The sequence below is a fragment of the Anarrhichthys ocellatus genome, unplaced genomic scaffold (genome assembly GCF_004355925.1).
Source record: "Anarrhichthys ocellatus isolate YVR2014 unplaced genomic scaffold, GSC_Weel_1.0 scaffold49, whole genome shotgun sequence".
In the NCBI taxonomy this organism is placed as follows: Eukaryota; Metazoa; Chordata; class Actinopteri; order Perciformes; family Anarhichadidae; genus Anarrhichthys; species Anarrhichthys ocellatus.
Window position 1 is genome coordinate 2413939 of NW_022280079.1, and position 19823 is coordinate 2433761.

Here is a 19823-nt window from a genome sequence, read left to right on the forward strand (position 1 = left end):
GGGCACACGGGGCATTGATTTGTTTATCAGGGAATGAAATTCAGAGAAAACACACTTGGTTGGTTTCGACGAAGAAAACCCCCCAAAAAACGAGGACGCAGGGTCGGATGTGTGAATTCACAGGCGACGCAAGCCTTTGAGTTTCTACTGAAGCAGGAACAGTGATTATATGAAAGAAGTTCCGACACTGTTATCAGTTTCTTTCATCTCGCTGGTCCCAGCATAAAAGTCCTATTATAGCAGTAAACGGGGGAACCGCTGACCTTTCACAAGTGGCCCGAACCTGTAGAACTACTTTTTTCATGTGGTGACAGCAACTAATTCGATATTGGATGAGTTCTTAAGCTTAAATGTGAGCCTCAACAGAAATATTGGTGTTTTCATTCAGTTTCTGTCAATAACAAATTATTATTTTCATTTGCCATGAATATTTAGATTATTTTACAATGAATTAAAGCTGCTTTAATGTTTTTTTTAGTATTAACAATGGATGAAATAAATGCGACACACCCAAAGAGAATTATAAGTCTCTGTTCCCTTCACTTATAAGGAGTATTTCAGCTTCTTTACAGCACATTCTAACTCCCAACTCATAATAATACCAAAGCTTGGTCAGTGCTCCTATGCTTCAAACTAGGACGCTCTAGGTATCTCTCTGGTGTCAGTTTTGGACGTGTGAGGGACGTTGTGTCCATTTCCGAGTATTTACATGCATAGTGTCTTTTCAAAATAAACTTCCGTGTACACAATAAAGGTATGTTGGTTACGTGACTAACATACCTGGCATCAGTTAAGTATGAAAGTTGCATAACAAAACTACGGTAAAATAAGTCAATATGGTCTTGGTTTCGATTGGGACAGGAACAGTGGTCTACTGGGTGAAGGTCCTCAGATTATTTAGTTTGTTTATGAGCTGTTTGCTAGCACATTAGCTCATGGCTATCCCGGCATTTTAGAAGCCAAACTGGACAACTACCGATTAATTGGCAAACTTAATTTATGGGCCCCGCTACAGTGGCTTAATATTGAATCATACTGCCTAAAGAAAAAAAGCTGATGAAGGTCATAAAGAAACTATTTTCGAAATCTGACTCTCATACATTTCCTCTCCAATTCGTCCCTGCTGCTCATCCACATTTCTACCTGCCAGCCTTTTACATGCTTCCTCAAATCGGCCCAGTCGGAGAGTCAGTCCGCCGCCGCTGGAAAAGCATCTCCGGAAGAGACATCCGCATCAACAACAGCGGATTGGCTGTCTGAACTCTCTGTGCCATATGCGCACAGTGACCGCCCTAGTTATGAATCAGCAGAAATGTTGCCCGGTGCGTGCGTGCGCTAGCGTGCGTGCGTGCGTGTGTGTTTGCGCAATTAGCCCTTGCAGCAGGCAGGTGGTTTTCTTTGTTTTTCCTCAGTATGAAATATTGAAGCGCTGGCGGCCCCTCACGGACACGTTTCCAAACACCCCGCAGGAACATTGGCTGGCTTCATTAAACAAACAGGGGGGCGCTTGAAAGCTACACACTCGTGAATGATGTTCTTATGAAGACGTAGTTTATAAAACGTTTAATCCCACTTTGCCATTCAATTATATACGGCTCAATCATACTTAATATTTGAACTTGTTTTAGAAACAGTGTCTCTCAGATGAACTCGTTGTAAACTTTCTGTAAATGTCATACAAAATCATAAAGAACTTCACGTGTCATTGTACTTTAGGATTGGTATTTTAAAAGAGAGGCAGGATGTTTCCAGCCGGACATCAAAACACTTGTTTTTTGAGCTGCGGAGCGAGGCCATACTCCCACTTGTTTACTTCAACTTAAATTTCTATGTGCGCAACACCACCTGGAATGCGGACACTGGCGCATACACGGTGCGAGACAGAACGCACATGGCACATGATCGAGAGTAATCTCCCCTGCGAGAATATTGCGCTTTCCTCTCCAACAAAACACACTTTTTTTCCCAAACGCTGCGGGAGATGCGTGGGTCCTCACACCGGTATATAGCAGACCGACCGTTCGCGCAACGCTAGCGCGCAAACGCACTTGCGGCAGCAACGTGGAGCCGATCCCACATCAGCCCGAGCTATTAGAAATAACTTCACTCACGCTGAAAAGGCGCTCCTCTTCTGCTCCGAGACCAGGGAGAAACACGCGCACTGACAGGCGACATTTTCCTCCTCTTTTAAAGTGCGTGTCATAGCTGGCAGGTGCAGCTGCAAATAGTGAGGTCCCGTCCGATGAGGTGCTCGGTCCGCCCCGGCCAGGATCGGCTGGGCTCGGCTCGGCTCGGCTCGGCCCGGCCCCGCTGTTTCTCTTCCCGCAAGGGGCTGCTGGTTGTCGGCAGACGGCTGCGCACATTTGGGCCCCTTCTCCATCGTCTGAGAGCTCAGCGCACTCCGCCTCTGTGTTCCTGCCTTTTCATTATATCATGTTCATGTGACACGCTCAGGCCTCTGTCAGTGGAAACTTAAAGGGACCTCCCACGTGATGGCGCTTCGTGCGCGCTCACGACGGGCAGTGCGCGTCCCGGGTAAATAAGATGTTGCGTTCTTAATAAAAGTAAACCAGCGGGCCCTCAGACTGGTTTCACTGTGTTTATACCGGAATGATTATGATGATGATGACTGTTATTAGTAACTGTAATAATGATGCCAATAGTGGTGATGAAGATTTAGAAGATAACTGTGATGATGAAGATATTGGGTGTGATGATGATGATAGTGATAGTGGTGGTGATGATAAAGAAGATGATGATGAAGAAGGTGACTGTTATTGTCTGTGATGATGATGATGATGATGATGATGATCATGTTGATGATGAAGAAGATAATTGTCAGTGTCTGTGATGATAGTGAGGATGATATTGATAACTGTCAGTGAATGTGATGATGAAGATGATGATGATGAAGATAACAGTCAGTGTATGTGATGATGAAGATGGTGTTGATGATGCCTCTTTGTTGGCTATATATCTTTCAAAGTGAGCTCATTCTGTACGTGACATCATCATAGGGTGACTAACTTTGTGGGGAAACACAGCTGATCTCATGTCAGAGACAGACAGACAGACAGAAAGGTCAGGACGTATATAAATGTAATTTGTAATCATATATTACACTTGTTCTAAAAATGAGTTTTCCTTGTTGACCATTAGCTCTTGTTTACATGCACACCTTCTCCAGAAGATGTGTCATGAGGACTAAAAGATGTGCGTATTACATCCCCAGCCTCATTAAAACGTCGCTCATTGATTTAAAAACAATGAACTACTTTGGAAAACAGCCAGGAGTGATACTAAATAAAAACTTTGGTACCAGAGTACTAAACAACTAAACTAAACTTCACCAGCACTCTGCAATTTGCAATAAGTGGAAGAAAGACTCTGCCCAGGGCTGGACGCTGCACTTAGAAGAAACACCACACCTTCATTCACATCATCAAGTCTGGAGGAGGTCCAGTTGCAGATGATTCATCAGAAAATTTTACCAGAATGCTACAATGATATAAAATCCAAAGTAAGGCTTAAGCATGCTGGGAAGCACCATGCTGCTACTTTCCACCCTCTCTGGGTGTCTTTACCGCTAATTTCTATTTTAACTAGTCATTTCATGTATTTTGAATATCCCCAAAGGCATATTTTTCGTTTCTTTTCTTGAATCCTGTTGCTTCCAATGCAAATCATCTTGTTATTTTCTTACAATAACTTCTATAAAACACCTGAAGCAAGAGAAAGTGGGTTTATTATAACTTCCCATATGTCAAACATATAAGAGCTCACTTCTAATACAAAGCTGTGACAAGGATAAAAACACATTGATGTAGAAAATAACGTATTCAATGAAATTGATAAACACTTGTGTCGTGAGCACTATTTGACTTGATTTTCTCCACAGAGGGTCTCGCTGGCAGTCCGGACCGTGTGAACATACCAGAGGTCCGGAGGTCTCAGGGGCTGGTGGACCCCCTGTGGTTTGAATTAGTACGGATTACAACTCTGCCAACAAAAGACACCTCTCCACTTCCCCCGTCTTCTTTTTTTGTGCTGTCTGCTCCTCTGACCAAGTGACACTGCCAACTAAAAGTGGCTCCTTTTGAGGAGCTGCCGACTCTTTGAGGAGGTATAATCCATTGCATGCTTGTATATTATACAGAAAAGTTATTGCTTATCTATTTTTTTGTCAACTACATAATCAATTCTCTTTCTCAGCTTTATTTACAGCCCATTCACCAGGACAAAATGTTGTCACTGCACCTTTCTGTAACCCACGGATATGTTGAATGTGGACATTTTTGCATTCAGTCAGAGCAAGTGACGTAACAAGTGATAGTCTAAAAAGGGTTGATGGTCAAACAAACACAGGACTTATGCCAAGGAGACCTCTGTTTGTGTCCAGTGTGAAACCAAACGTAAAAGTTGACTTTACGCTTGTTAGGTTACATAAGAAAGTCTGCTAAGGGTGGTTATAACTTATCTATGCTAGATATACACTGTCACGGTTTTGATGTTGTCATAATAGTTATGTTGTAACGGTTGTTATGTTACGTTGTCACGGTTTATATGTTGACATGGTAGTTATTTTGTAACGGTTGTTATGTTACGTTGTCACGGTTTATATGTTGACATGGTAGTTATGTTGTAACAGTTGTTATGTTACGTTGTCACGGTTTATATGTTGACATGGTACTTATGTTGTAACGGTTATGTTACGTTGTCACGGTTTATATGTTGACATGGTAGTTATGTTGTAACGGTTGTTATGTTACATTGTCACGGTTCATATGTTGTCATGGTAGTTATGTTGTAACGGTTGTTATGTTACGTTGTCACGGTTTATATGTTGACATGGTAGTTATGTTGTAACGGTTGTTATGTTACGTTGTCACGGTTTATATGTTGACATTAAACGTATCCCTTCAACATATCCCGTTTACAAAAAATGTACAATGCCAACATTTTGTCTTCCGACGGGGTTGTTAGTTATATATTAATATATTAATTAATTAATATATATATATTAATTAAAGAATAACAAGCCAGCAAATGTTTTGTAACAGATAATGACTGTTTCATTATCATCACAGTAACTGATTCGTTTTTGTTGACTGATCAATTACTCTCCTCCCTGACCATCTGCACATCAAGCTGTTTGAGCTGCAGGTACCCGCCCTATCTGTGTGGCGCACAGAGATTCTAACCAACAGGAAGCAACAGGTGGCTCACAAGCCAGGAGCAGGTGTCTGTGAGCATATTTATTAATCTTAACTTAATAAGGATGTGTAGCATAATGGAGCATTTTTATCATTTTGAACTGCCCATAATTCTTTTGTTTAAATGTCTTTATCTTTTAACTTTACCTTTTAATTTACTGGTTTTATCACCAAAGTCAAATTCCTGTGTACATTTTACATTTGTACATTGTACTGATCTTATCTGGCTATTATTGTTAATCATTTTATTTTACATTACTCTATTTATTATTTTACCTCTAGCCTCTTGCCACACCATCATTATACATAGTGAGTTAATTTAAAAGTTTAAATAAATAAGCAAATAAGAAAATAGGAGACTATAATGAGGCAGAGTGGTTACAAAAAAAATCTGAATATTGATCCTTGAAAGCTTGGTCCTTTTTTACTTTTGCTCCTAATTATAAAAGTAAACAATACAATGTACAGTCTGTATTGGACTTTATGACATCTCATAACAAAAAAAACGTGTGGGGATTTAATGTAACATTAAAAAAACACTCTTTACATTCATATACTGCAAATGTTGATCTTCATTCAGAGTGGGGGACGGGGGAAGAGGAAGTGCCGGGAAAAGAGGCCCAGTTAACTGGAATGAAGCTGCGTTCACATTACTCATCAGATGATTCATCCACACTGTGAGCTATCAGTGACTGCACAAACACTGAGATCACCCAGAAAGGCGCTTTTAAAAGACAGTTGTGCTGTCTTTGTTTCGGAAAGGAACCAGTGCAATGTTAAACAGATCTATAGGCCAATGGCTAGTACATAACATATATTAATCAACTTTATGACATGACAAGACAGGACACAGCAGGGCAAGATAGGACAAGACGAGACAGGGCTTGAAAGGATAGGATACAATAGGACACGACAGGACAAGACACAACAAAACAAGGCAAGATGGGGCCTAACAAGACATGATAGGACACCTGATTAATCCCTGGGGTGATATTCAAATGTCATTGGAGCAGTGCACGAAAAATACAACAAAAGAGCATGGCATCCACTTTATAGTAGTTACCAAGATATCTCTGGCTATATAAAAATCTAATAATCTAAGTTTGTACATTCACTAGATAAACATTCAGTTTGTTCAAAGACACAGAGTACACTCACTTATTCAAGTTTTATTCCTTCAAACTCAAGAACTTCCCAACATATATTGTCTATTTTTCAGATAACTGTCTCTAACAGTTATTGCTGTGGACATTTTATCAATATGTTCACAAAGTGATAGTGATTTCTGTGAATGGTCCTATACATTAACTGTTTATTTTTTCAAATGTGACTTCAATGTTTTTTCAAAGCTGCAAGCGCCACAAAATTGCCAAATTATACTTTGATGTAGCCCGAGTAGTTATGTTTTAATATTATATAATTTGGGGACTGACCTCCTCTTAAACTACAGTTTATAATATCAAAAATATATATGATAATGTAAACATCTGATGTTATATTGTCATGGATATGGGAAATCTGGCTTAACTGTACTATATTGCATTCTCTGTTCTTCCTTGTACAAATCAAACAAAATAGGGTGTACTGTCTCTTTAAGGGCTGTCACTGCTCGCGCCTTGCTAGCCTCCCGCTGCTTGTTATTTTCTGCAACAAGATGGCTGTCGTTCCTGAGAGCAGAGTCCTCACTTTCAGCGTTTTTAAATGGAGCTCTTACTCCTCTACATATTTACCCGAGTGAGTAACGCACATGTTAGCTGGCCTGGCGTATGCATTAGGTTTTGTGGACACAAGTGGACTTTTATCGCTTCAATGCAACAATGTTTCTCCCAGCCGGCCCGACTGGCCTAGCTCGTCTGTGATCCGAGCCAGCAAACGTTAGCTTTGTTAGTGGCGGTAGGGGCGTTTGGGGTTTATACGGTGTCGCCCCATGGTGATGTTGATCATTTCAAGCATTTATGGTACCATATGAAGGATTGTATGTCTGAGGAGACGACAATGAGATATCTCTCTGGAACGTGTAACGAGTCATTTAGATCATTCAACAGATAACAATTAGTCTGTTGTGCAGTGCCCCTCTGTTAAAGGCACACTTTGTTTACACCAGTTATCTATTTTCTTCTCTTGAGAAGAGCATGTTTTGGATCAGCAGCCTTCATTACTTTGACCTGCCACTAGTTCAGAATATTAAAACACTACCGCATTTTCTGAATTTTATGCAGCAATGTGCGGTCAGGCACCCGATGTAAAAACCGAGCGTCCCCGTCAGCTCCCTCTACTTCAGAGCTAAAGTAACTAGCTGCTGTTCTCTAACCAAAGAGCTCAGCTTTAGCAGCAATAGCTAATCAGCTCGTCTGCCGGATACTTCTTATTTGTGTCGTGACACGAACGGTTTACGGGTGGCATACACAAAAACACTGGAAATGTTACAATTTACAAGAGAAGTCACGCATAGTTTCAGAGCCTGTTGCTGGTTCAACACTCGCACAGACACAGGTTAGCTGTAGCTAGCTAACAACAACTGTCTCTTAGCTCATATGAACTTAACTGTATTAACAAAATGGACTCATTTGATTTAGCTGGCCTGCATAAGTATTGCTATATGGTTCCTTTACTGTTACAGCTACACACTCAATCACACACACCCATGTTGGTTCTGCCCCCATAGTGAATTGTGATTCCTGTCTCATAACTTTGATGGAACATTGTCTGCTGTGTCTCCAGTATTTTGCTGCTGTGATGTCCCACGGGGATAAATAAAGTCTACCTTTCTTTGTGGGTGTTTCTTAGGAATATCTTGGTGGACAAACCTAATGATCAGTCTTCCAGGTGGTCTTCTGAAAGCAACTACCCTCCACAGGTAGGCCCACTGCTGTTTGCTCAAACTGTCCCTTCCCTGGACTTCACTGCTCCAGATGGAGAATGACGGCAGAATTGTCAGTGTGCATTAAGAACAAATTGTGAATTTCAGAGGGGCTTGTGGTTCCTTTGTTTATACTGTTGGTGTATGTGATATTATCACTATTACAACCAGTTCCCACATCTTTGTCATTGCTTTAGAAGCTCTGTTAGCCTCTCAGGTCATTGACCTTTTGTCATTTGATTGACAGAAAAAAGTCTGGGCTAGTTGACCTCAGACATTTGATGTAAGAGGAGCAGCAGTTTTGAGTGATGCCATTTTTATAATTATGTTAATGATTCAGATAATTAACACGTACCAATTTACTGTCGTAGGTTATTTATTTACTGGCACTTTGCTTGTGGAAAACTCATCATCAAATAATAAACAGCTCATTAACATGGCTAAGATTTAATAATGAAATTGCCCATCAGGTAGTGAGGCTTTTCTCTGCTTCGGGAGTGTCTGTGTTCCTGCATGATCAGTACCTCCGCCGGTGCCATGCCATTGACCTGAAACCCCATTGGTTGGAAAAAATGTCCCATTCGACCGAAAGCCCACCTGTCCCGAAAACAGACGCCTATTGTTCTGAAGTCCCAATGCTCAACAAACACTATAAACAGAAGCACATGGCTTATTGTTATGCAGAATGATGTCACCAGACCTTCCATGTGGTGATGTTTTTTTTTTTTACCATGGCATGACATGACCCGCCCTACTCTACCTCTGATAGGCTTACCCTGGTTTTCTTACCGTTACTTTTACCAATCTCTCTCCTCATGCCTAAACCTAACCAGCCCAACCAACGCAGGCAACAAGGACTAGCCAGATTGTCTGTTATGGGTGTTGTTAGCGCGATATCTCAAAAAGCTTTAGACAGATTTCAATGTGGGCCAAGGATGGGATTGAGGGAGCATAGGTCCTAATTTATTTATTTTTGGACAAAAAATCATCAGGTACTGAGTAGGACTTTCCTTGACCAAAGACATTTTATGATCGACTAACACTCGTACGATTTTGTCGACTGATCAATCAGGTGATTTAATCGACAGATCTGTTCCTCCACAAATAATTACACAAAAGCACAACTTCAAATCATCAGCTCATAAGTTTGTTTGAAATAAGTCATTCAGCATGATAAAAGCACGAAAAGTGATTAATTGACAAAATATATCTCAGGCCACTAAGAGAGGGTGCCCTAGTGCTGAGGGAACATAGGGGCAGAGGGAACTTGGAGTCTGAGGAAACATGGGGGCTGAGGGAACATGGGGGCTGAGGGAACATGGGGGCTGAGGGAACATGGGAGCTGAGGGAACATAGGAGCTGAGTGAACAGGGAAAAGTTGTTTCTCATCGTGTGTCTTGAACTCATTGACTGACGAGCTGACTTTGAGGTTAAATCTGAAAGTCTGTGTTGTATGCCAAGAGGAAATGAAACATTTCAAAACAATGGTTAACCACTCACCAGGTTGAACACGCCAGTCTCAAAATCCTCACGATATTTATGTCTAGTAAAGCAGCTGGGTAGTATAGTAGCACTGAGAACAATTGACATAAGCAAAAAACAAATATGCAGTATGATTTTATAGGCAGAGTTTTTAATATGTTATATTGTAATTTTTTATCTTAACATATTATTTGCTGAAAACTCAAATTTAGTCATATTTGCAGCAGTCAGACAATTCATTTACAAGTTATTTAACTATTTGCTGTGCATGTCTTGTGTGTTGGTGTTTGCCAGTATCCGTTTTGAAAAGCAACATTGGTATGAGAACTGAAATGCTTAGTTGAGTGAAGCTACAGAATAACTATCAATGTTGAGTCATTCAGATATTTGTACATGCTGATATGTATGTGGCAATTAAATTTTTTTGTCGCTTAATACATCTGGAGCGCAATCAAATAGTACTTAAAAACCAAAAGAAATACCCTTCTTGAAAAATGTAACCTGTTCTCTACCATCATTGAGTTATATTAAATATATATATATAAATAGATATTGCATGTCACACTAAACAAGACAGTGAACTTTACTCGGAGAGGGGAGTTGGGTGAAGTTCACTTTAAATCGTAATTTAAACAGCGTAACTTAAACTGTGTTTATTAACGTTGCATCCCAGTCAGATGAATATTGGTGAAGAGGACATGGATTGATGTAATGTATGAGTGAAAACATTGGTGCCTGGGGTTTGTTAAACGGCACATTGACTCCATGTTCCCGCCTCTCCACTGACTCTGGCCGAATGGCCGCTGGTGATTTGTCGGTAGATGTCCTGGCTTGTTAGAGCACCAGTCACTCGTGGATGCGGCTCATAGAATGTGTGTAACTCCACTTACATGACGCAGTAGATCGACCTCGCTGCGGCTATTATAATGAGATAACAAGCAAATCAGTTGACGGCGGCCGGCCTGCCGTAAGTACAGGCAGCTTCCCGCAGACCTCCACGCACGGATGGAATCATAACTCTGCTCTTTGCCTTCAGTCTGTTTCATGACACCTGTCTTCTTCTCTCTTCAGTTTTTAATCTTGAAATTGGAAAGGCCGGCAATTGTTCAGAGTATCACCTTTGGGAAGTATGAGAAGACTCACGTGTGCAACCTCAAGAAGTTTAAAGTGTTTGGTGGGATGAGTGAAGAAAACATGACAGAGCTTTTGTCCAGGTGAGATGTTAAGCCAGTTCATTTTTTTGTGTGATTATTGCAGTTTGATGCAGTTTCATTGTCAAATTACAATGCCATTTGTAGCATTGTTTTCTTATCTTTTGAGAGAACTTTTGATTGTTTGAAGCTTGTTGGGGGTGATAGACAGCCTGTGACCCATTGGCTATAAAGTTAGTGGTGAAAGTTGACCGGTTTGGTCTGAACACAGCACTGGGAAGAGGGGACAGCAAACCCACATCAACCTGTCAACAAGAAACCACATCTGCTAATGTTTAGGTCAACTTAAACAACAGTTGGTTATGTAAGTTTTTGCTAACATGTTTAAACGCAGAGAGCTCTATATGAAGCCATGGAGGTTGGGGTAGTAGTACCGACAAGAACGCAAATCTACTTTCACCACTGAATAAAGTACTTTATAATGTTTTCCCTATCGGTTGCGTTCCTTCAGTCATGGTGGGCTGTTGGTGACACAGCAATACCGCTAAATATGGGCTGTGATTATCACTTAATGCCAGGGGATCCGTACTCTGTATTGGGATACCATGACTTAAGGTATCGCAATCTGGAGGAAAAAGTTTGGTCAGAGCATCCCTAAAAATGTCATGGGAATTGGGCAGAATTGGTTGACTTTGAATTCAATTCTTGTGATAACAAGATCACAAACTGCTGGACGAGCTGTATTGTGGGAAAGTAGAAGAAACAATTCCTTGTGCTTTTTAATTGATACTGTGTTCATTTTTCCTCAATACCGTACAGTAAATTGAAAGTGAAACACATGCAATAAGCCCAGGAAAGTTATCTTAATGGGTGATTCACTAAATCCAGTTTCCCTCCATTACCAGACTGCCTGTTTGTTAAAGAAGAAGAGGACAGATTATAGCTGCCAAACAAAGTTTGGTTAATAGCCAGATTTAGACGACTATCCAAACGGTACCGGCATATGGATACAGTTGGCATCTCAACCACTAATGTGATTTGTGAAACCGCTGCGTCATCTCTGCTCTTTCTTTCATTCTTTCTTTCTCTCTCTCTCTTCCAGTGGCCTTAAGAACGACTACAACAAGGAAACGTTCACCTTAAAGCACAAGATCGATGAGCAGATGTTTCCCTGCAGATTTGTCAAAATAGGTGGGAGCTGCTGTGGTTTGTCGAGTGTCTGTGGTTTTCAGAAGAGCCTTGATATAACTGTGGGCCCCAGAGCTCCAGACGTTTTTGGAGGGCCTTCACAATACTCCACGGCAACATGAATTCAGACCCCCCCCCCTCAATGGACAGCGACAAAAAGTGAATGTAGTGCCCTCTTAATCAAGTCTGAAACTCAACAATATAACGCAATGCGTCAGCAATAAGTCTAGACAGACTCAAGACGGCCTGTGTGAACAGCTGCAACATGAGAAAATCAGTCTCAATTAAAAACTAGCAAAGAACCGGTTTTTAAAACTATTGAAACCGGCTGTTGTCTTACCTTCAGAGGTGCTTTCTCCTTGTAAGTGTAATTAAGTAGGCTACAATCATATTATTCTTAGCCTATTTGTCTGAGTTGTTTTCCTGAATTGTCTTCCAGCTTTGAGGTGGTCAAAATGTGAAAGTATGTTTGCCCGTATGGAGTTATAGATACGAGAGAAAGCAGAATGAAAATGCCCCCTGATCATGACACCGTCGCTGTTTTAGTGACTTAGTTCTGCACTAATAACTGATCCCACTCGGACTGGTTGTGTATGAATAGTAAGGTTTAATAGTGGGGTGAGACTACACCTCTTTGGCATATGTTGACATCAGGGCAAACTGAATTTTAAGTGTTATCGTTAACATCCACATTAATTGTCGCCCAATATTGTTCATGACTCCAGTAGTGCTAATATTATAATTTATAATGTATATTTCAAAACATTTTTTTAGCTCATGTCTGGTGAGGCCCCTGGTACTACATGATGGCGCCATTGCTGGTTTGTGTTGGAAAAAAGATACACGGCGAACATGTCTGTCTTTTGACACAAGGTTTTCCTCTCTCTCCATCTTCTCTTGCTCCGTGTCTCAGTGCCTCTGATGTCTTGGGGTCCTAGTTTTAATTTCAGCATCTGGTACATTGAGCTGCACGGTATCGAAGATCCCGATGTGGTGCAGCCTTGCCTTAACTGGTACAGCAAGGTAAGTACCCGGTGGCATAGAGACTTGGGCTTGGGCTGAAAGAGTGGATAACAGATCCAGCAGGCCTGAATCCGTAGTTGGATGGATTAATCAGCTGGCAGGAGAACATGTAACTCTGAGGTGTCCCTTTAACACAGAGACCTGCAGTTTCTTTCATCAAACCAGTGTGAAAACATTGAATTTGCTCAACAGCAGAAACACATTAATAGAAGAGTTTAACTTGTCATCCCATGATCCCAATTGCAGTCGCTTTTCAATTTAGCTGATCAAGATGAACGAAGTCTGAACTCCTTCATGTAATTTATTGAGACCAGAATCACTGCATCATTACAAATCTCAGTTTGACCCCAGTTTGTATTGGGCAACACTTTCCAAGCAATTATTAACTTCAGGCAAAATAAATGCAAACGTCTTATCTTCTTATGCCCATAAAACTTAATGTTTTGAGTGGGATCAAATTTCAGGCCAACACCTCACTAAAAGCCTCGTGGCTCTAATGGAAGTGGCTTTACTGGGGCTAGGTGTTGATATTTTTATGCCGATGCAAGAACAATACCTTTTTTATCAATAGCCCAAATATGTTTGTTTTGACTGATTGTTCTTTTTCAATTAGCAAGGGTTAAGGTTAGCAGGGGCTAAATTCCAAATTCAGAGCACTAAATGATCAAAACATTTTATTTATTGGTTTATTTGATAAGGGACAGTGCACATTAATACAAACATTGCTGTAAGTGTGCCAGAGTTAGCCAATAGGCTTATTTTTCATCTGTAGTCTATCTATGTAAAGATATAGTGGAGTAGACTGTAAATAAGAAGTGGACATTGTGGCTGTGACGTCACCCATTGTTCCTTTAGACGACAAACACTTTTGAAGAGTTCGAGTTCGGCATTTTGGCCAGAGCCATCTTGGTTTTTGGCCCTTGCCAAATTGCCTGTGCTTCATTTATGTAGCCGGTCCAGCCACATTTGCATGTTGATGCATGTTAGTCCCAATGTGTGAGTGCGCTCCACTAGCTAGCTTATCGTCACCAGTCCTCACTGCTCTCATACGGCGATTACAGCTGATAACTTAAAGGATAAATAAGCTTTTTGAACTAAGCTTTCAGTGTTAATAAATGTCACCTCAGTTTAAATAGGACTGTTGTTTGAGTGAACTGCTCCAGACACGTTGTGGCTAACAGCTGTGGGTTGTGCTTGTGCAGTGATTTCAGCCTATCGCTGTTCTATATCTCTGCCTATATCTCTTTCCTCTCCATTGTTCCCTCGCAGTACAGAGAACAGGAAGCCATCCGCCTTTGCCTCAAGCACTTCCGACAGCATAACTACACAGAGGCCTTTGAGTCGCTGCAGAAGAAGACCCGGATAGCACTGGAGCACCCGATGCTCACCCACCTGCACGACCGGCTGGTGCTGCAAGGAGACTTCGACGCCTGCGAGGAGCTCATAGACAAAGCTGTGAGAGGTATCATGCTCTGCCTGATGGATCTAGAGTAAAGACGACTTGGTCTTTATTTAGAGTTTTCAGTGGTACCTTAATCTTCTTCATTTCTGCCTGGTTTCTGCTTGCGTTGATGGTGATCTTTGCCGTATTCGATCCTCTTCTCTCCTCGCTAGACGGTTTGTTTAACCAGTATATCAGCCAGCAGGAGTACAAGCCCCGGTGGAGTCAGATCATCCCGAAATGCAACAAAGGTACAAGCGCCCAAGAAGTCAACCGAGACGACATGAACAGTGAGACCATCTCTTCAAGTGGGATTTATTCCCCCATTTGTCGATCAAACATTTGACACACTGTGAAAGTGGCCTCGTAGCTAAAGCCCTGCTTCCCTCTGCTTCCCTCTGCTCCTCCCATCGTCCCATTCTCCACAATCCCCTCTCTCACTTTCCTCCGCGTCATCTTTCACCTCCCACGCTCACACGCCACCCTTTGTCTCCTCCCCCCTCTCCTCTTCGCAGGTGACGGCGACGACAACAGGCCCGGGATGAGGGGAGGACATCAAATGGTGATTGACGTCCAGACCGGTGAGACCCACGCAGCCAGTGTTATGACTCATATCCTCCTACTCAGACTCCATTACCGCTTAATGAAATGGACCCTCCCTCCCTGTCCCCTCCCCCTCCAGCCCTTTCTCCTCCAAAGAAAACTGGCTTGAGGGCATTTCTCGTCTAAGAGCACATGAATCACAACTTGTTTTGACAGACACAGCTATTTTTTTTTTCTGTCTGTCGCCGAATTTCCCCGCCGGCCATCTGAAAATCAAAAGCCTGCATTGTGTGTGTGTGTGTGTGTGTGTGTGTGTGTGTGTGTGTGTGTGTGTGTGTGTGTGTGTGTGTGTGTGTGTGTGTGTGTGTGTGTGTGTGTGTGTGTGTGTGAGGGGCAGTGATGCACCGTCTGCAGCTAGTGTCAGAGCTGAGAGAAGGCCTTGCATCCCTCTGGTCTGTGTCTCGATTTCTGTGTCACCAGTCCTGTCCCGACCCTTTTCACATCTGCTCTGAATCTCATAGAGATCCTGAGCAATCTCGTAACCCATCGGCTATCGGTCTGACGACTATTTGTCCTCTGGGGGCAATGGCTGATGTTTTGGGCGTTCCTTAAATCCAGACCAAGACCTCCTCTTCCATGTGCCGGTCATTGTTTACAGTCCGATTACAGTCCATTTTGAGTTTCAATGCTGATGCATTTTAAAAAGAGAATACAAAGCTAAATCATCGTCAGGCCCATGGGTTCCCAGATTGCATTTCAGCCAATGCGTTCCTCCTCCTTTGCTCTCCAACACGGACTGTTTACATCTATTCAACCAAAGCGTGCTCGAACATTTTTGTCAATGCTACTCGGACTACAACGGAAACCCGAGTGCTTCCAATAACAAAATATTGTGCCATTGCATCCAGGTTCTGCGTTGATATGCAGAACCTGTTTATAGAGCTTTGATCCTGGTTATCTTCCATTTTGATTGTCATGGAGCTAGCTAACAAACCTGTGGCTGTATTAACGCATAGCTTTTGTGTTAAAAACAAGTCCTGTCACTTTTACTCAAGATCCTGATCTCAAGCCTCAACAATAATGTCCTCGTATTGAGTTAATAATTATAGATCATGATCTCATGCTGAAATGCTGCGACATTCACAGTTAGACAATATAATAGAGTTTCTGGCCTTTGTAATCTAAGCCATGCATATCTGGTCATATGATGCAGGTCCTTTTTCAAACTCTAGAGCACACATAAAATCTTTTTTTTTTCTCATCCCAAAATCTTCTATTGATCTTTATTAGTTCCTTTTGGCTTTCACAACTCATTTTCTGGCCCATGCTCGTTTTTGGAGTTGTAGCAGCAATGGCGCAGCTCATTTCCTCCCACACAAGTTTCAGATACAATCACAACTTCACACACACACTCCCATGTGCCTGAGCCGCAGTGTCCTGTGTTTGACCCACAGCAGAGACTAGCTAGCTTATCAACAGGAGACACATAGTAAATCACATGTGTCCATACACCACTGCATCCTTGACTATAAGCAGTTCCCAAATGTGTTTTTAGAATATTTAAAAATGATGATGGGTGGGAAAGTTACATTCGGAACCAGAAAAGAGTTGGATATCCCAAAAAATGAATGCCCCGAGCCGATTGACCAGATTGTGATTGAAACAAGATAATCGTCATAAGATGAACATTGTGACGCATTCCAGTTTGCAGTGATGCTCTTGGTTGATAAATCTAGCGCACCCCTTCCCTTTTCAGCAGTAAGCTTTCGGCCCACCAATTTAAAAACACTTTTAAAATGTACTGTCAATGAGTAAAGGTGTTAAATAAGCAAGATTTAAAATTTGACCCAAATAGTCCTGATTAGGATTTGCTGTATTGTGTATGCAAGAATAATTAAACACATTTTTTCTCAGTTATCAGGAAATATCAGGTATAAATATGCAATTTACAAATTTGTCTGTAAAAACTGACTCCATGTCAACCCAGCTGACCTTGGGAGCTTTAAATACTCTAGGAAAGCATAACCTTAATCTGATTGTTCACAATAACTGTGTGACGGTTTCCACTGAGTGAAGGCATGGCAGTGCGCTGGAGTTCAGTCGGCTGCAGGCAGTGCTTTCCAAAGCAGAACGCAAATCCCTGAGAGGAGGTTTAAAGTTTGTCCGCTCGCTTGTTCCCTGCAGAGACAGTCTACCTGTTTGGGGGCTGGGACGGCACACAGGACCTGGCTGACTTCTGGGCTTACAGTGTTCAGGAGAACCAGTGGTCCTGCATCTCCAGAGACACGGAGAAAGAGGTGAGTGGGGTCATAAAACATTTTGTCAAAAAGAACTCTGATGGTTATTGACAAGAGACACTATGAGCTATGTCTGTCCCCTGTGTACCACTCAGAGCGGTCCCAGTGCCCGCTCGTGCCACAAGATGTGCATCGACTCCCAGCGGCGTCAGATCTACACGCTGGGCCGGTACCTGGACTCCAGCGTCAGGAACAGCAAGTCCCTGAAGAGCGACTTCTACCGCTACGACATCGACGCCAACACCTGGACGCTACTCAGCGAGGACACGTCCGCGGACGGCGGACCAAAGCTAGTGTTTGACCACCAGGTAGCTGGAATCCGTCTCTGCTTGCACGTCCCTGACCTCTTATATTTCATTTACACATCCAATCCCATTCAAAGCTTACATTTGTATTTAGCTAGTGAAGGCAACCCTCATTTAGTCAACCCTCAATGATATGAATGGGGTGGACAAAATATTAGAAACACCTCTTAGAATAAAGCAATTATGTAACAGTTATTGTAGTGAGTGATAGAGAGCGAGCTGTACCCACCATGCAGTTCATGATTGTAACAGTTATATATTGTAGTTAGTGACAGAGAACGAGCTGTACAACAAGTTGCATTCAGGCGCAGTATCGATTGAAGGTCATTGTTGTCACTGTAGTAACATGTCAAACAGAGGAAAATAGACTTTAAAAGTGTCATACATTACCCAGCCAAGATCTCATTGTAATCTTCTAGCTCCAGGTGTTGCAAAGTCTTGAAAGGTTTCTAGAAATGCAGCCTTTCTTTTGCAAAAAACTGAAGCCGTTTTTGTTTCAAAACAGATTTCAGTGGAATCTCGGATTGTTTTCTTCAAGACGGACTTTTGTAAAAAGCGCCAAGCATTCATTAATTAACTGGATAAAGTCGATGCTTAACTCTCACACTTCCTGTTTCCTCCGTCTCCTGTCCCCCGCTCTCCCTGCAGATGTGCATGGACTCGGAGAAGCACATGATCTACACGTTTGGCGGTCGCATCCTGACGTGTAACGGCAGCGTGGAGGACAGTCGGATGTCGGAGCCGCAGTTCAGCGGCCTGTACGCCTACCACTGTCAGGCCGGAACATGGAGCCTCCTGCGGGAAGACTCGTGCAACGCGGGGCCAGAGGACGTCCAGTCCCGCATCGGGCACTGCATGCTCTTCCACACCGTGAGTCCAGAGTTCACATTTTGGGTTTATTTCTATTGCTGTTGGACAAATCCAGCCAGCTCAAATCAAATAAGACACAGTTAACGTGGATGCTAATTCTCCGTTTTTGTCTCTTCTGTTTCCTATAGAGAAACCGCTGCCTGTACGTGTTTGGAGGTCAGAGGTCAAAGACGTACCTCAATGATTTCTTCAGCTACGATGTGGACGGAGACCACGTGGAGATCATATCTGATGGCACCAAGAAGGACTCGGGCATGGGTAAGTACACCATTTATATTTATAAAGTCTTACTTCTATAAAGAAACGGGTTGTTCTGGCAATCTGAAATTGTTCTTTTATTTAAAAAAACAGCTTCCACTATTATTTCCTATGCACACGCTCACACTGTTGACAGGTTGATTTTCACCAAAGAGTGCTTCTCTGCTAACTCATCGGAGAAGTGTAACGTGATGGGAGGAAATGCCAGAGCAGCAAAAGTGTTTTGCACTCATACTGCTCAGATTCTGAGTCACTTGCTCTCAGAGCGGGCTGCAGGGTGTGAACCTTTTCTGCACGGATGGGTTCAGATACAGTCTGCTATAATATTAGCAGGATTATACTGCATAAACACAAAAACACACACACAGGACTCCAGACTGTGACCAATAAGTCTAATTATGTGACTATTTCTGAAGACACTGTGGCTAAATCTGATCTAAATATTAACCAGGAGCACCAGTGCTACTTGAGAATAAATGAATTCCATCACAGTTGGACCAGTTCAATTCATATGAAGGAGTAGCACATAAGACTCCACTGCACAATATTATTAGTTGGTGTCTTTGTTTAAAAAAAGCATTTGACTTCATTATTGTTTTGAGACAGACTCCTCCTCCTCAAACACAGCATATGCAGACCCTCTGTCTGCCCACCGCTCACTTCCCTGTCCTGCCGGAGCCAGAGGCAAGGAAAGAGAGAGAAGCTGAACAATTCAAATGCGTGCACAGGTAAAAGGGAGCAAGAAAGAACAGAATGTGTCTTGGCAGGAAAGAAGCACAAACTGTTCTCTCTTCCGCTCTCGGTCTCATAATCAGTCTCGCATGTTGACATGTGCTGTGGCGCAGCAGCAGCAGCACCTCGCCACGTCACTCTTTACACCTTGACCTGTAACCCAAGCTGGGAGCTCTCAGATTAAGCTCATTTAGTTGATATTACTTTAATGAATACATCTTTGACTGTTTCCCCGCAGTGACATTTGAAGTCTAGTCTATATATATACGTATATATATATATGTATATATATGTATGTATATATATGTATATGTATATGTGTATATGTATATGTATATGTATATATGTATGTGTATATGTATATGTATATGTATATATGTATGTGTATATGTATATATGTATGTGTATATGTATATATGTATGTGTATATGTATATATATATGTGTATATGTATATATAT

General features: G+C 42.0%; 1 protein-coding gene across 2 annotated transcripts; it reads left to right on the plus strand.

Annotated features, from left to right (window-relative positions):
- The first annotated feature begins 6847 nt into the window (after positions 1-6847).
- mkln1 (muskelin 1, intracellular mediator containing kelch motifs) lies at positions 6848-19610 on the plus strand. 2 transcript variants are annotated; one of them, XM_031869857.1, is made up of 12 exons: positions 6848-6947; positions 8001-8070; positions 10627-10769; positions 11809-11897; positions 12808-12917; positions 14187-14379; positions 14532-14648; positions 14874-14939; positions 17086-17198; positions 17294-17506; positions 18152-18373; positions 18502-19610. In XM_031869857.1, exons 1-12 carry the CDS (start codon positions 6868-6870, stop codon positions 18670-18672), a joined length of 1587 nt encoding a protein of 528 aa, XP_031725717.1. In that variant the 5' UTR covers positions 6848-6867; the 3' UTR covers positions 18673-19610. The 2 variants fall into 2 exon arrangements, with proteins under 2 accessions (XP_031725717.1, XP_031725718.1); XM_031869858.1 differs by having other exon boundaries at positions 14532-14609.
- The last annotated feature ends 213 nt before the right edge of the window (positions 19611-19823 follow it).

What these genes read in the sequence shown, in the direction of transcription:
- mkln1 (XM_031869857.1), top strand. Translation starts at nt 6,868, where the DNA reads ATGGCTGTCGTTCCTGAGAGCAGAGTCCTCACTTTCAGCGTTTTTAAA. An exon ending in AGCTAGTGTTTGACCACCAG is followed by an intron (nt 17,507 to 18,151) that starts GTAGCTGGAATC and finishes CTCTCCCTGCAG; the next exon opens with ATGTGCATGGACTCGGAGAA. An exon ending in ACTGCATGCTCTTCCACACC is followed by an intron (nt 18,374 to 18,501) that starts GTGAGTCCAGAG and finishes TGTTTCCTATAG; the next exon opens with AGAAACCGCTGCCTGTACGT.